Below are 16,431 nucleotides of genomic sequence, written 5' to 3'. Positions count from 1 at the left end.
ACAGATCAGGCTCTGTTGTACGAGTACCCACCCATCACTGCAGCCCGGTGCGGCGGTGCCACCTGACACAACCGGCCGACACACATTAGTAATGGGAAACTGGTGTTGTTTTGCTCCGGTTTGTAGGTGGAACTAGATTTATCGTTTTGTGGCATGTGCGTCCATTTCAAAACAATGGTATTGGTAACAACTAACACGTTGGTATAAGCCACAGTTAGTCGCTCAGTACAAAAACTGATCAGAGTAAGAGGTTCCGAAAGATAACGAAAAGAGAAGTACTGGACGAATGTTTGCAAAGGCACATAACTAATTGCGTATAATGACAGAACACAGTCTTAGGCATCATTTGACAAAACGAGTACAAACATTCTTTGGAATCCTAGAATCGCCGATGACAAAGCAGCCAGCGCTATTCCGTACCCGCGTGTTAGAACCAGTGTCTCAGAACTGCATTTCCCGTTAGCTTAGCTATCGTCTACACTAACAGATTGTTCACACGCGGTTCGCCTGCCTTCGCGACATTTATCATCTCTAGACGGATAGGCGAGAAATGACTGACGACAACAATCACGAGACGAAACATCACGTGACGCACACGCCTCATCCATCACACACGCATGACTGATATCACGTGATACGGTATATTTGTTTGGCAGCCACTACGATCTAGGTCACGTGATAATCGAACGGACTCTACGCGTACAATTTTAGTCATATGATCAGTCTTCCCTGTTGATGAGTCTGAATAATCAGTCAAGCTCAAAAGCAGGTTGAATTTGGCGTGACCGAACGGACCCATAACTTTTACATGTGTTTCGAATCCTGCACGGATTGTTCAGTGGAGGCGGAACACCTTCAATTAAGAGGGGGGGGGGAGGCACTGGCGACTTTTGGTCCCATTCTTTCCATGCAACGCCCATAGGGCTAATGTTAAAATGCAAAAATCAAAGGGGGCATGGTGCCCCGGTGCCCTCCCCGTTCCGCCGCCTATGGGGTTGTTCCAATTTCTCCCGTCAATCATCCAGGCTTTCCTCTCTAGATCACCCCCTTGTATTTCGCTCCCCTCCCCGGATAATGGTCACATCTCTCCAAGAGAAAGGCTTCAATTAGGCCAGCGGCCACCCTAGTGGCCTGACTGCACGTGCTAATGAAGGCACCTGCCGCGGTTATCGAAAGTCCACAGGTAGAGTGCAGGAGGAGAGAGAGGGAGAGAGAGAGAGGGGGAGAGTGGGGTGCGGCGGGAGGTGACCGCTAACTCGTCTGTCAGGTGTCTGATGGTCAGTCAACCGTGACAGACTCACTAACGGAGTGTCGGGCCGAGCCGGGCGGCAGGGAGTTCTCACACTGGACAGAGGACGGTTGGGAGCTCTCACATTGGCCATAGGACGGATGGGAGCTCTCACATTGGATAGAGAACTGCTGGGAGCTCTTACATTGGATACTGCTGGGAGCTCTTATATTGGATAGAGACTGCTGACAGCTCTCACATACAACAGAGGAGGCGAGCTAGTAATGGCCGTCACTTTTATACATTTGACTAAGCTCTCAGTTCTCACATTGGACAGAGTGTGCCAAATGAAATATAATGGACATTGGTAAACGCTGAAATAACTCCATTATTGGGCAAACGATTTTAGACTACACAAATCCTCTTTTACACATTTGGCTAAGCTTCGGCGTCGGACAGATTACTGCGGTTGATAGGCAAAGGGCGTCGCTAGAAATCTGAATGAAGAGTCGGAAATGAATAGGCGGTTTTCAGCGAATCGTATAGTGTTCCTAAGCCGTTGTCTAATGTTCGTGAACAATGCACGTATACAGTATTCTATAGTTGTACATGAAAAGTACGTGGCAGTCGGTAAGGACAGAGGAAGGTAAACCCTTGACCCCTGGGGCCCTGAATGTAGAAAACATTTCTGGGGCTCTGAATGTAGAGAACAGGTCGTGACAACCAAGGTAGGTATGCTGCATGGCCGACAAACTCGCTGCTTAGTCGGCAACCCAATGAGATGCCCTGAATATCGCGTGATTGGCACCGGCCAGATGACAGTGTACTAACCTAATTAGTTTACACGTGGTAAGAAATTATGCATGCAATGGCAAGTCATTGTCGTGACGTTCGAGGAGCCTAAATAGTGGCCTGAGTGATAGATATTAATGAAATATAGCGGTACCTGGCTACAAGTAGCTGCCTTGAATACAATAGGCGGCGGCACGGGCAGCTTTCACGGGTAAATGCGAGCCAGAAGCACCGTAACACATGCTTGACTTTTGGGGTACCTAATGGCTAATGCACCTTTCAATTTAAAATGCATATAACTTCGCTTGGCTGACAACAGAGCCTATTTTAAGGGAATTTGACTGGGGGGGGGCAACCTGGAAAATTGTCTCTAATAATCCATCAACCCTCGCCCGTATTGGTATTTTCCAGCTGCGAACGTAGATGGGGGGGGGGGGGGTCCGTTGGACCTTCCCCCTTGCCGTTTCGACCCTGCTCGAGCTAGAGCTTCATGGAAAAAACGACCGTGTTGCCCGTGATGAAAGGAAGCCGATGATACCCAATTTTAACCCTCGCCGACCCTCGCCGACACAGGGGGGGGGGTTGATGCAACCCCCCTAAGGTTTTTTCGCGAATAACTCGCGTAAAAAGCTGCCGATTGCAACGAAACTTTCAGTACCCTCACATTTATCAATTTTACACCTACCCTAAAAATTTCATGACCCTGACCCAAATGACCTTTGACCTGTGACCTACTTTCCGAGACCATGTTTGGCCGGAATCACGATTCGGCGTATGTCGACTCGCATTAGCCGCGCTTTTGCAAGCTTTTCGTGCTTTCAAACGTTCAAACATGTGATTTGATGTTGCTCCCATGCATTAGGGTGGATGTCAAGGTCACCTGAAGGTCAGGTCAGGTCATTGACCTTTGATGACCTCGGTTCACTTTTTCGAGTTTTACATGTTTCTAGGCCAGTTTTTGGAGCTGAATTCGAATTTAGCAACCCGATGAACATTTACGAAGCCTAGTTTTAGTGCCTTTGTAACATGTTACGAAGCTGTCAGAGGCGGTTGACACCTACTAGGAATGCCCGGCAGGACCCCTACTGGTTGACCTGACCTGACCTGACCCGACCTGGACTAAATGCATGAAGACATCATCTGTGATCAAAACTCACATGATATCATTCGGATCAGCACCCCGAAAAACCCCATAGCAGCCACACTTTACGACGTTCTAACAGGTCCCGATTTTCCCGATTTTCGGGTCATTGACCTGACCTGGAAGGTCACCCGATGACCTAGGACATTAAAATTGGATATCATCGGCTTCCTCTCGTGACGGGCAGCACGCTCGTTTTTTCCGCGAAGCTCTAGCTCGATCAGCGGCCAAACGCGAGGGGGGGTCGTACCAACCCCCCCTTGTGCCGTCGAAGGACGCAAAATGGCCTGTGCCGGCGAGTGTTAAGGTCCTAGGTCGTCATCACTTGACCTTCCAGGTCAGGTCAATGACCCAAAAGTCGGGAAAATCGAGACCTGTTAGAGCATCGTAAAGGGTGGCTGCTATGTTTTTTCGGGGTGATGATCACGATATCATGTTAGTTATGATTATAGATGATGTCTTCATGCATTTAGGCCAGGTCGGGTCAGGTCAGGTCAGGTAAACCAGTAAGGGTTTTGCCGGGTGTTCGTAGTAGGTGGCAACCGCCTCTGACAGCCTCGTAACATGTTACGAAGGCACCAAAACTACTTGGCAATCGGTCAAATGGTTGCTAAATTCGAATTTAGCTCCAAAAACTAGCCTAGAATCATATAGAACTCGAAAATGTGAACCGAGGTCATCAAAGGTAAATGGCCTGACCTGACCTTCCGGTGACCTTGATACCCACCCGAATGCATGGGAGCAACATCATATCCCATGTTTGAACGTTTGAAACCACGAAAAGACTGCAAACGAGCGGCTAATGCGAGGCGACATGCGCCGAATCGCAATCCCGGCCAACATGGTGCCATGGTGCTAGGCCGCCGGTGCATCTGAAAGAACTGTGGGTGCCCCTGACAAGCCTGAAGTTCCAACGACAGGCCCGTGGTGCCCCTGACAGGCCCATGATGCCCTTGCGAGGCCGTTGGTGTCCCTGCTAGGCCGGTGGTGCCTCTGCTAGGCCGCTGGTGCCCCTGGGCCCTGAGAGGACTGTGGTGCTCCTGACAAGCCTGGAGTGTCCCCGACAGGCACGTGGTGCCACTTACAGGCCCAAGATGTCCCTGCGAGGCCGGTGGTGCCCCTGCCAGGCATGTGGTGTCCCTGCTAGGCCTCTGGTTCCCCTGACAGGCCTGTGGTGTCCCTTGGCCCTGACAAGCTTGAGGTGCCCCCGACAGGCCCGTGGTGTCGCTGACAGGCCCGTGGTGCCCTTGCTAGGCCTGTGGTGCCTCTGGCAGGCCTGTGGTGCCCCTGGCGGGCCTGTGGTGGTATCCCTGACAGGCCCAAGGTGGCGCCCCTGCGAGGCCGGTGGGGCCTCTGGCAGGTCTGTGGTGCCCCTGGCAGACCTATGGTGCTCTTCCTAGGTCGATGGTGCTCCCAACAGGTCTGTGGTGCCCCTGACAGGCCGGTGGTGCCCCAGGCAGGCCTGTGGTGTCCCCGGGCCAAAGGGGGCGGGGGTCATAACCCATATGACCCACCATTGGATCCACCACTGGTCATTACTTGCAGACTGACTCATTTGACATCCATTGCAAAACAAGTCACAGTTGTATGTTTGTCACCGTGTTCCTTTATGCCCATTTTTATAGTGGGCACATCTCGACGACTGGGGGGGCAATTCTGTTGAGTGCGGGGGCATTTGCCCCCCAGTTAACATGTTAAAATAGGCCCTGGCTGACAAACCGAGTTTTTAATGGACCAGTTTTCACTCTTCCCTTTGCATCTAATCAATTACAATAAAGCACAGCATTATGAAACGGTGAATTGCCCATAAGGGCGCGGACAAAAAAAAGGTCAAGCGCAGCTACTACGGAGTCAACACATCAACTCACCTTTTTCCTGGGCAGGATCATGTCCAGGATCTCGTTCCTGATCTTCTGCTGCGCTTCCTCCTGCCGTCGCCAGTAGTTTCTGACGTGTGAAATGAACATCTCCGGCTGAGGCAGCTGCTCCGGCTCTGTGCTGTTGAGCCGCTCCAGCTCCTGAAGGATATCCAGCCGCTCCTGATCGGTCAGCTCGTCATCATCCTCAAGGACCGTCTCCGTCGGTGGAGAACTTGTGGAGGCGAAATCCTCGCTCAGTTGCCGAGATTCTCGCGATAGAGATTTGAGAGCTTCGTCTTTTGGCGTTTTGCCAAGAATATTTTCCAAAGCGGAGGTCTGGGTTTCGATGAGAGCACGTGCGGAGGCGAATTCGCCGCTGCCACGACTGGGCTCGGCTTTTGACACTGCACTGGAGACATCCGAAGCCGAAGCTGAGGAATCGGCGGCGGATGTGCACGTCCCGCAGATCAGGAAAACGGCGAGAAGCACCTTCATTTTCTGAAAGCAAAAATTAAATACCGTGATTAGAGCTTCATTGCATTGGTTTTGGCTGCGTTCGCTAGTGGACAAATAAAGAATGATCAACTTCGGAAGGGGAAGTTCAATGAAACATATTCTAACGACTTTCATACAATGAAAAAAAACGTAAGAATATAGTAAATTCAGGTGCAGATAGACAACAAAGTGGTACGCAGCTTAGCTGCACCAATTCATAGTTCATTCCCAGTTTCAAGTAATGTTGGATACAACTCTGCACATAATTTTGATTGATTTGATCCCTTCCAACGCCAATAAACGCTATCGCTTCCAAAAACACCTGGACTACGAACGTACCTTATTTATAGCTGATTTTGGGAAGGGTTTTCGAAGCCTTCCACGTCTTACTACAGATGAGTGACGAGGGTATTTCTACATGCCGCAATCTCCTGCAGAAGAAGAAGAAGTGTCACTCGTTAGTTGCCCATTCAGGTCCGGCTATTCTGTCTCTTTCTGGACGTCAAGTCACCATACACTAGCCATCACAATAACCCATACACAGTGATGTAGTGGCGTAAGTGGCTTTAGATCACTGGTCACTTCATGCACCAGACACCAATCATAGAACGTCACTATCACCAAACTGTCACCAAGATACCAAGGCACTTCTGCTGTTCACCAGGAACAACAGGAGAGCGCGCACCTCACCATCACGCTCCTACCGCTACACTGACGAGCGATCTGTTAGGGACCGTTCTCCTTCTCTGCTATAAGACGTAATGGCAGCTTCTAATCACCATTCACTAATCACCAGTCACCAGTCAGTGATCACCAATTGGGAGCCTTCGAGACGGCCACCCGAGACCGTCGGTAACCAGGTCAAACTAGGCTACCAATCGATCTCGAGCTACGCCGTCCGGTAGGGATAATATAGGGCAAACTTCAGGCTTGATCACACACTCCTGCTCAGTGAAGAAGGTGGAAGCTAGTGAGATGGGTCACGTCAATTCAGGCCAGGGAAGTGAGACACAAGGGAGTGCTACCAACTGAGATAGATTGTGGGACAATGAGTATAGGTCAGCTGACTGGAACGAACAATTAGACACTCGGTGTTAACGGACCATTAGAGGCGCGATGTGAACGACAGTTAGAGCCCGGTGTGAACATTGGCTGAGGTGGGACGATCGGTAGGCGATTTATGTTTGAACAATGACGTAACGATATGACCGGGATTTATATAAACTTTGTCAGGGTGCACGGCAAACAATGCTGTCAATGTGTCACGTTTTGAAGTTTCGGAGCGTTTTTTTATGCTATTGAAACGAGTCGAGGGCTGAAAAAATGCAACTCGCAAGTGCAGCAGAAAATATGGGTTGTTCAAATACTTATTCAAATGAAAAGCTCTCACGAATGTTAGACACAAAAGATGGATGTGCTCGTTACAAGGCTAAATGTTAAGTTTTGCGTATTGATTGTATTATTTTCCAGCAGCAACTAATGACCGAGACAGTAATAATCCTTGGGCGAGTTTATCGGTTGGTAGGATCTGTCCCGTAATGAAGATAGAGATCAAACAGAAATTTCGCCCGCTCAGCTTATTCTTACAAAAGCACTGGAGCTTGGAACAGAGACTACAGCATATTCCATGATACTTGCAACTTTGATGTACAATTGCAGAGTTCCTGTTTGTGCTAAACTGACAATCTCAGCACACCCTAATTTCATGCACAGTGAACCATACCGTGTTTTCAGTTTCAGCAAGTCTTCACAATACCGCGAAGTCATGAACTGTGAAAACCAGATACGTGAAGCGGACAGTGACTTCTTCTATACCGCAGACAACTGGCCACACTGCGTGGACAGCATGCATTTCATAGCAGTGGCCGGCGAGACAATGGCTCAAGCACCCCGACAGTTTTCAGTGTATGTGAGAGTGAGACTCCTTTTTACACTCAAGCCAATTATACTGCGAAATGTGCGTTTCTATGTGAAAATGTGTTTCTAAGAACGGTTGTCGTAGGAATTGTCATTACTAATTTTCACGCGTAAAACTTCCAAAAGAAAGTATTGGAAGGTTGAAGTGGGGATCATTTATGTGAGAAAAGCTAGAAATCTGCAGCATAAAAAGACTTCCCAACTCTTGCAAGAATACAATATATTAGTTGTTCATCTTATCAATTCATATCCGATCAATGGCTAGTTGACCGATTCAGGATAGATAGTTGACAGAGTATAAAAACTCGAGTTGATCGTGATCACTGAATCATGTTTTCAAAACCGATAATTCAGTCTCGATAGTCGACATGTTGAAATTTCCACCACGAATTCAATCACTCCGACTGATTCCTCTCACGCAACAGCGAAGAAGACAACAGACCTTAGACCAGATTCGCTACCGGACCTACTGTGCTCACTTTCCCTCTCCAAACCCAGTTGGCCACTCTGAGGAACGGGCTCAATCGAGAGACCACAACGAGAGAAGACCAACTGTGGTCACCTCGATGGTCACACCAAGACGCTCACTGGCCCCCTTTACACCTAGGGTTGTCGCCGAGACGAGTCTCTCTTCACCACAGCTATACGGACGATGGTCAGAGAGGACGAGGGAGATATGGAAATTGGAAGCATAGTCAGAAGATATGGCAGCACACACCTTGCCGTGGAGCGGATGGTGTGAGGGCGATGTGATTATGAGGGTAAACAGATCACACCGAAGAGATCAATTTTCAAGCTTACGCCAGTTCTGGGGTCTTTCAACATTGCACTATATTTCTGTAGATCGCGTCTCCATATATCACTTTTAATGGTAAAAGCAGATGACTCTAGTAGTTGAGTCCATGGCTCTATATTACCCGGAACATAAACCATCAGGAGCCTAATCCGCCAAACCTACCCCGCAACTATAGCGTGTTGTGTCACTTCATTTTGGTGTTCATATGTGACATCCTAACATCAGCTCCTACGAAAACAATTTACTAGCATGGTCATAACCCACAACTCCGATCGCATATCTAAACAGAGACAAAGGGGACATTTTGCGATACCGTCAGATTTCCCTTCATATGCATTCTGGCCTGCTTTTCTGATAGGGTGACGGCTGCTACAAACGAAACTCTCTGTGCAGCGAACCGTGCCACTATCAGTCTTATGAAGCAGTGACACGAAGTGCATCCTCTCACTGTGCACTGCATGCAGTGCATGGTGCGTCGTGCAACCATGGCGTGCACACTACGCATTGCACGTGGTGCATTTATAATGCAGTGCAAAGTCACGATTTCTGAAAAACGCCAGTGAAACATTAGATACACAGATATGTCATGGATTAGGTAAGTACAAAACTGTAATCGATTTACGATACGAATATCAAAGATGCGTGGCTGCCACCGGTTAGTACTAGGTATGTCGGGCAAAATATTATAAGAGGAGCAATATTTTGCCTGACAAGTGAAAATTATATGGCATCCTACGTCACAAAAACACATTGCTGTAATAGCAAGGATGCTTATTGCACAAACTCCTATGTTCTCTATGTTCGATTCACTTGCACATGGTTTGCTATCTTCCATCTATTTTGATTTTTTACATTCCTCAACCTTGATCAGCATTGTCCAGTCATTCTGGATGCCGGCTGCCGCCTATGTAATTTACCCCAAAATACAATGAAGGAATCGGTGGAGCATTTAACGCATAAGACTGGTGACAAAAGCCAAAATGATCAGGTTGATGTCCCTACACACAGAAAAATATTGACACCGTTAGCGGTGTAATTGCACAGTACATATCTGAGCACTTGAGGAAAGTTAATTTAGTCCCTTCCCCGCTTAAATTACTCGCGCTTCTAAATGAACACCAGGAAGAAGGTAATAGAACACTGTTAGGAGGGTTGGGTGTTTTACTACATGTAGCAAAACACCCAACCCTCCTAACAGTGTTCTATTACCTTCTTCCTGGTGTTCATTTAGAAGCGCGAGTAATTTAAGCGGGGAAGGGACTAAATTAACTTTCCTCAAGTGCTCAGATATGTACTGTGCAATTACACCGCTAACGGTGTTAATATTTTTCTGTGTGAAGGGACTAAATTAACTTTCCTCAAGTGCTCAGATATGTACTGTGCAATTACACCGCTAACGGTGTTAATATTTTTCTGTGTGTAGGTGGAAAATTGTGCTTGACTGGGGAAAGGAAGCTCTCCCAATTCCACGCCGGCTTGGCTTTGGAGCCACAGCAGACGGCAGAGGTCAAGGTCACCGCTAGGGCGGCGGCGGATTTGCTGCGCCCGAGCACCCCCAGTTCGGCACAACTATCCGCCTATGCTGATGTCCGCCACCACGTATCTCCGAATCTGGTGCGGCTGTTCAGAACAGTGACGGCTGCTAGCGGCACCGGTCACACTGACGAGCTGACAACAGTGGTATCAGCTGTCCGACAGGATAATGACACCCTCCGTGGTCCGTTCAGTGCTCCACCACAGTCGGCCGAGCCAAAGCAGCGGATCTGTTACGCATCGCTGTGTTCGTCAGCTCGTCAGCGGTTTTCGGAGCTACGTTCGGTCACCAGAGTACCGCCATTGATACGTCCCCGGTACTCCTGAAGAGCGTGTTCGTTATCGGTCGAACATCTGGCATCCGTACACTCCGGACTGTGGTGGTTACCAGATCGTTGACGAACCCATCTCGGCCGCGCTTTAAGAGTCTGTCAAACCGACATCGCTCTGTGTCTGTTGGATGGATCGCGTGACGCGCACTTTAGTGTAACACTTCTGTCCGTCAGAGTATCATCCAACACGTGGTGTAGCGTGTTGTGGCGAACGTAGAGAGGAGTACGTGACAAGCATCCCATTGAAACTCCTACATATGGCGTCTACAACATTGAACTGAACCTGTTCATTTGGTAGATCATGAAAACGCCGGGACCTACTTCGAGTGGATAGGTTCGTCAAAGAACTCGACGGTCGAACTCCAGGAGCGTGTCGGCCGGCGGGTGATTTATTGTCACGGGAATGCCGTGCATGGGGCTGTAATTGATCGAAAGCCGTCACTATTGGAGGTGGGTTTGATGCTAATCGCACATAAATGTCGGTAAAATGACTGAATTGGAACTTTGGTAATAAGGCTGCCAATATTCCCACGTTTTTGAAGTTCACGGTTTCGGTTCATGGTTCACGGTTCACGGTTTTTGTGGTTTTTGCTCGATCATTCTATCCTTTAGCATCAAAAGTCGCAACATACATGCCAACAACTGTGACATGAGCAGCTCAATTCGAAGCTGATGTTACAGTTATTTTTGGTTTGTCTATTTTTTCCTATTTTTGGTAATTTCAACAGCGTGATCAAGGAATTCATTGTGGGCTCGCTACTGTCGTTACTACCGTTACACACGCATGCATTCTTTTGCCTTCTTCGTGTGTCTCATCAACAGTTCCTGAAACTCCTGACCACATTCTCACAAGAAGCACAATTTAAATCCATCTGCGTTATTTATTCGGACGGCAAACGAAGCACCAGGTGGCTGGCTAACTGTACATACTGCTAGCGTCATAAGTCGTTTCAAACGGGTTCCGCTGCGGTAAAGCGCCGTCTGGCATATGTTTTGCGTGCCAAACGTGCCCCTAGTGACGTCACGTCGTGCCCGCAGTGACGTCACGAGGCGGAAGCAACGGCGGGAGTGCAAGCAGTGCGCTGTGATCTTTATTCGTTTACTGTTTTGAATGAAGAACATCGGCTGCACACAGCACGTCTACCATTTATTATTACATAAATGCCTCAAGTGGATGAATTTAAAGTTAGTGTGCCAGCTTTCTTGGACCGTATGGAGTTAATGGCCCAGATAAGGAGAACCGGATTTTTAGAACTTATCCATACCTTCAAAACTCATGGAAACGTCTTAAATTCTTCAAATTTTGAGTACCCCAGTGCGAAATTCGCCCCGACGGGTTGTCGGTCGTACCCCAACCACATTTCACACCACTATGAACAATAAATGCACACACTGAAATCGCTATTACCGATATGCTCATCCAATCAAGTTTCGATAAACCCGTTCATCATCATCTCCTGCGGTTTCGAACACGCCTGTTAGGTGGCTTCTGATGCTCGTCGAGGTCGGAATTTCCAAATACGCGTGGTGCGTCGGGCCGCGCGCTCTGACTTCGGCCAAGAAAAATGCGTCAGCTGATCATTGTCATTTCTGCCACTTGCGTGTGGTGAAATGGGGTCATAACTTATAAGACGGCTTTTTCATATCAATTATTTTACATAAAATCATATTTCAAACCATAAATAATGTTCGACAGCCAAATAAAAGAAACAATACCAATACGGGCTTACACTTTAAGGCTCGATATTGTGTTGTCTACGATTAGACAGCTGATAACTCATTCCCGTACGTCGTATGGTCGTAACACTATAATGACCTTTGCTTATTGTCACAAGTGCGCCGCATTCGCGATTGTTGCCCGACGCCTGTTTGCAGGTGAGCCCACTACAGTTGTTATACATATCTAAAAACCGAAAAACTTTTAGGCGAAAAAGGCACTATTCCAGGCCCATTTTTGATTTTTTTTTGCGATATTAGGTAAAAACAGAAGCTTCTTATCCTAGGAAAAATAAAATGGGAAATCTTTCAAAGGTGGCACACTACCTTTAAATCATTCGAACGTTAAATAGCTACTTTCAACCACAATATCCGCGAGGAAGAAGTAGTGATTTACTCCAGCTGACAATGAACAGGTTACGAAAAAAAATAGCAAATGAGCGTGATTCTTTTTTTGTCTAAATTTCAGCCTTCCCCTATCACATTATTTGGACAACCCAGCCAGTACCGATCATCTAATTTCCCGAACAAAAGTATATGGTTCTTCAGTTTGAAGCGACTAAAGCTAGTTTCATGCCTCAGAGATCAGTTCGGTCAGTAGAATAAAACTGACACTGGACATGTCCTGTGTTTACAACGGTGACTGAGCCATGCTGTTACGTACCGTGACCCGAATTAAACCTGTATCAGAAATTTATATGAACAATTGTGGAGAACCAGGGAAAAATGAGCTAGGCACCATGTGACTAAAAATGTGTCTGAATCGTTACTCGGGATTGATAGTCACAACCTGAGCAAGACAGACCCCAACGTGGCTTTATCCAGATAACTAACGAACTGGTTTAGTTATCAGACAGCCAGGTTGAAACAGACTTCTCTCAGTGCCAGACATGGTTTGCAGGGTTATTGAAGCAATGCTAGACGGCGTTAGTATGAGAGCTCGGCTTACTGCTGACTGCTGAGACAAGCGATCTGTCAGTGAAGACACATTTCTTTCACGGCTGTCGGCTGGTTGCATATTTTACAATTACATAGATATCGATCGCATCTGTAAAGGAGCTGTGAAGAGACATGAGAGACACAGTCTGGTGTTCACGTGTTCAGTTTGCACGGATGAAGAGCTCGGCAGGTCACGGGGTGGCTGTGACGTCATCAGAGAGCTCATTGGGCGTGTCAGACGGCAGCAGAGTGTGATATCATCAGTGTGTGACGTCACTAGAGCTCACTGGGTCACCGAGTCCGAGACTGCCGTCGGCATTGCGTAAGGTGTAGTGCGTCTCTTCGTGGCAAGGTTGAATGGACGTGATGGTAGCATGGTGCACATATGTTGGTAGACATTGGTTTGTTATATTGTTTAAGAATTAACTATATTTAATTTTTCATCGGCCTATAGGCCGTTGGAGTGCTATACTAAGCAGTGTCAAGGGACGCCTTTATCGGATAGCTGGATTTAAATTTTAAATGATATGATAAGCAAAACAATGAACAACGATAGTCTTTCTACGTGAAAAGGGCTAAGGGAAGATGTTTTTGAAATCGCTAAGACCAGCGTGTTTATCAAACTGGAATATAACAACAGCTAAGAATCAGGCGACGGCAGGAAATAATGTCAGACGATGCCACGACTGGAAGAAGCGGTCAAACTTGAGTGAGTAAGCTTCCCACCGTTGCCAGATGTGCCAAAGACACGACTGCGGCCACTGTGCGCCGTTCAATCACAGTGTTTATACACGATACTCGTGACTAGAGTGGTCGTGACTCGCGAATTATGTAAGTACGCTCGCTTCACGATCGTGACGTGAGGTAAAGAACGGTTGGTACGCCTTACAGCTATCTTTGAGGTTCCGTGGGATCCTTGTGGCCTGCTGGCTTGTTAAAAACGTCGGAATTTTATACTCTAGCTGATTGAAATGGTAGAAGCGTGCGTTCTAAATGATAGAAAAATGCAGCTAATTGATCACTGTTCATTGTTCAGTTGAGGTAGATACAGGTATACTGAGAGAAGACACTTCACTTCTCCATAGAATTTAGAAAAGACCTGACATAAATGTTAGGCTTCGACCCTTTGTAACTCATCCACTTTGGCTTGCGAGGCGTGGTGGAGCCAACGTTGAACCGAATTAGCATTTTACAGACGCAGATATCTGAAAACAAGAGCCGGTAGAGTGTACCGGATCGACTTTACATGCTGCCCAACTCTGATACTACTGGCCCTGAATAACTCACCTGCCTTCTGCGTCACTGGCTGCCGATGATCGGTTTAACTGTGACGGTCAGCTGACGCGTGCGCTGCAGTCGTTCTGCTCAGTCAGTTTGTTGTCTCCTCTCACCCGAACACAGTAAATCACTGCTGCACTAAACTCGGTCACAGCTGAAGTGTCAGTAGCCAAACAATACCCACAACTTGAGTCTAACCAAACCAGCGTCAGCTCGCTCCAAAAGCCAGCCGTCCTCGCCTCGCCTGCGTGAATCCTCAAGTGTGCTGCTTCGGCCGCGTGGTGCCCTCCCCTCCAGCGGCGCTGTGACTGTGCTGTGGTCCCGACCTGGAGCGAGCTGCGACTGGAGTCAGCGCAGTCTCACTGAGTGCCATCGCGACTCGCAGCGGCGTCGGCGGCGGCGGCGGCAGCGAGCCGTTACTTCGGCCAGGTACTGAACCGTGACGCAGCCGGGCCGGTATCTGGGACACGAGGAGCGCTGCGGCGCGGACCCCACGCTGCTCAGCTGGTGGACCACACGGTCCGGATGGTCCCGGACCAGGACCGTGAGGGTGGGAGAGGGGGGGGGGGGGGTGCGAGGTGAGGTTTGCTCATACAGCACCGAATAGACGAGTTGTTCCGAGTCCTAAAACCACCCTCTGTGACCTTCCACGAACTGAGGCGAGAAGTGGGAGGAGAGGGTTTTAGCTAGAGGAAGAGGGGGGGGGGGGGTCGCACGTGACTGCACTCACACTGCTCGCACGTGTGTGCTCCATTGTTATAAGTAGGTGAAATGTGATAGACATTAGACAGCATAACGGGTGGTTGATTTGGAGCAATTAACACCAACTACACCACGGACTTATGCAACCTTCACTGGCAAGTAAATCACTGTCGAATGTGAATCAATCATCAACAAACCGTTTGCTCTCTCACGCCATGTTTCGTGTCCTCAGCAGGGTTGTGCTCGACTAAAAAAAGTTGCCGACTCGACTCATCATTCAACTTCAGAAAGCCCTGACTCAACTCTGACCCAAACAAGGAGCTGATTTTTCCCTTGACTCGACTCATGACTCAATCGGTTCAATGAAAATATGAGTCGACTCAAACTTGACTCAAATTTTTTGTTGAGTCAAGTGAGTTGACTCAAAATTGACTCAGATAAAAAGTTGTTGAGCGGGGGGGGGGGGTGAAAAAAAATTCGGGGCCTTGTTCTAATCTTTGTTATAAATAGTTATTTGTTAGGACTTAAGGAGTGTTTTTTCTTTGAGTAATGACTTGTAATTAGATACTTATTTAGACCATTGTCTCTAGAAAGTTGAGTCAGCTGACTCATGTTAAATGTTTGACTCAACTCAATGTCAAAAGTTATTTTACTGACTCAACTCTGACTCAACTCAACAGCTTAACCCTCGCCCGTAAACGGCGTTTTGCCACCTTCGCCCATGCAGGGGGGGGGGGTTGGTGCGACCCCCCCTGGCGTTTGAAAACGGAGCGTCGTAGAGCTTAGCGGAAAAGACCAACGGATTGCTCTCAACGAGATCTCACGATTGGTGGTATATTTTTTGGTCCTAGGTCAACATTTGACCTACTTATGACCGGTCAAAGGTCAAATTTTCGGAAAAATCTAACTTTTTCAGATTTCCGCGCCGATTGCGGCTACACGGTAAGAGATGTCGACTTGAAACCTTCACTATCGTGATCCTTGATCAATTCTCTATCGTTTGGTGTGTATTTCGATGTCATAACTCTAAAAATGATGCGTTGGAAGCATCGGAAGTCTGCAAGGTCATTTGTGCATTGGATCACGTCAGGCGTGTGACGTCACTGACCTGACCCTGACCCAAAATGAACTACAAGAAACAACTGACGATGCCTGAAATGGATAGCAAATTCGAATTCAGGGCATCAAAATACCCCGAAAAGGCATACAAGTGCAAGAAGTCATTACAGGTCAACCGAGGTCACTGACCTGACCTTGACCTTTAGTAACCTTGAAAAGGTCAACGGACATTGTGCCAATGTCAAATCAGCCAGTTATGATTCTAAAACAATCCATCAGTGTGTCAGGTCAGTCGGCATTTATACCATTGTGAAGCAATCTCCAATTTAGCGTAAATCTGGCCGGAGGTTGTTCCCTTTATGACGTCATAACTCCGTGACCTGACATGACCTTGACAAAAAAATTTACCAAAAGTTGCGCAAAGGATGCCCCAAAGGGTACTGAAAATTTGAGCTGGCTATCTGAAACGGTTCGGCGTGTAGCTAAGAAAAACCTCAGGGGGGAGGGGTTGCACCCCCCCCCCCTACATGGGCGAGGGTTAATATTTTTGTCCGACTCAACTCTGACTCAACTCAACAGCTCAACATTTTATCCGACTCGACTCAAATCTGACTCATTTGAGTCAGAGTTGAGTCAAATTTTTG

The 16,431-nt window shown here is 47.8% G+C and overlaps 1 protein-coding gene across 1 annotated transcript; it reads right to left on the bottom strand.

The window, feature by feature from the left end:
• Window positions 1-5,029: 5,029 nt before the first annotated feature.
• On the bottom strand, window positions 5,030-14,409 carry LOC122373699 (the record flags this gene model as incomplete). The annotated part of the gene is made up of 3 exons (XM_043352009.1): window positions 14,036-14,409; window positions 5,855-5,946; window positions 5,030-5,518 (listed from the first exon to the last, which is right to left on the bottom strand). A coding segment is annotated over exon 3 (486 nt), but the record flags the coding sequence as incomplete, so codon positions are not given.
• Window positions 14,410-16,431: the final 2,022 nt, after the last annotated feature.

Source organism: Amphibalanus amphitrite, unplaced genomic scaffold (assembly GCF_019059575.1).
Source record: "Amphibalanus amphitrite isolate SeventyFive unplaced genomic scaffold, NRLGWU_Aamphi_draft 001537F_arrow, whole genome shotgun sequence".
Classification (NCBI taxonomy): domain Eukaryota; kingdom Metazoa; phylum Arthropoda; class Thecostraca; order Balanomorpha; family Balanidae; genus Amphibalanus; species Amphibalanus amphitrite.
The sequence above is the reverse complement of the archived record's forward strand: the minus strand, read 5'-3'. Positions and strand labels throughout refer to the sequence as shown.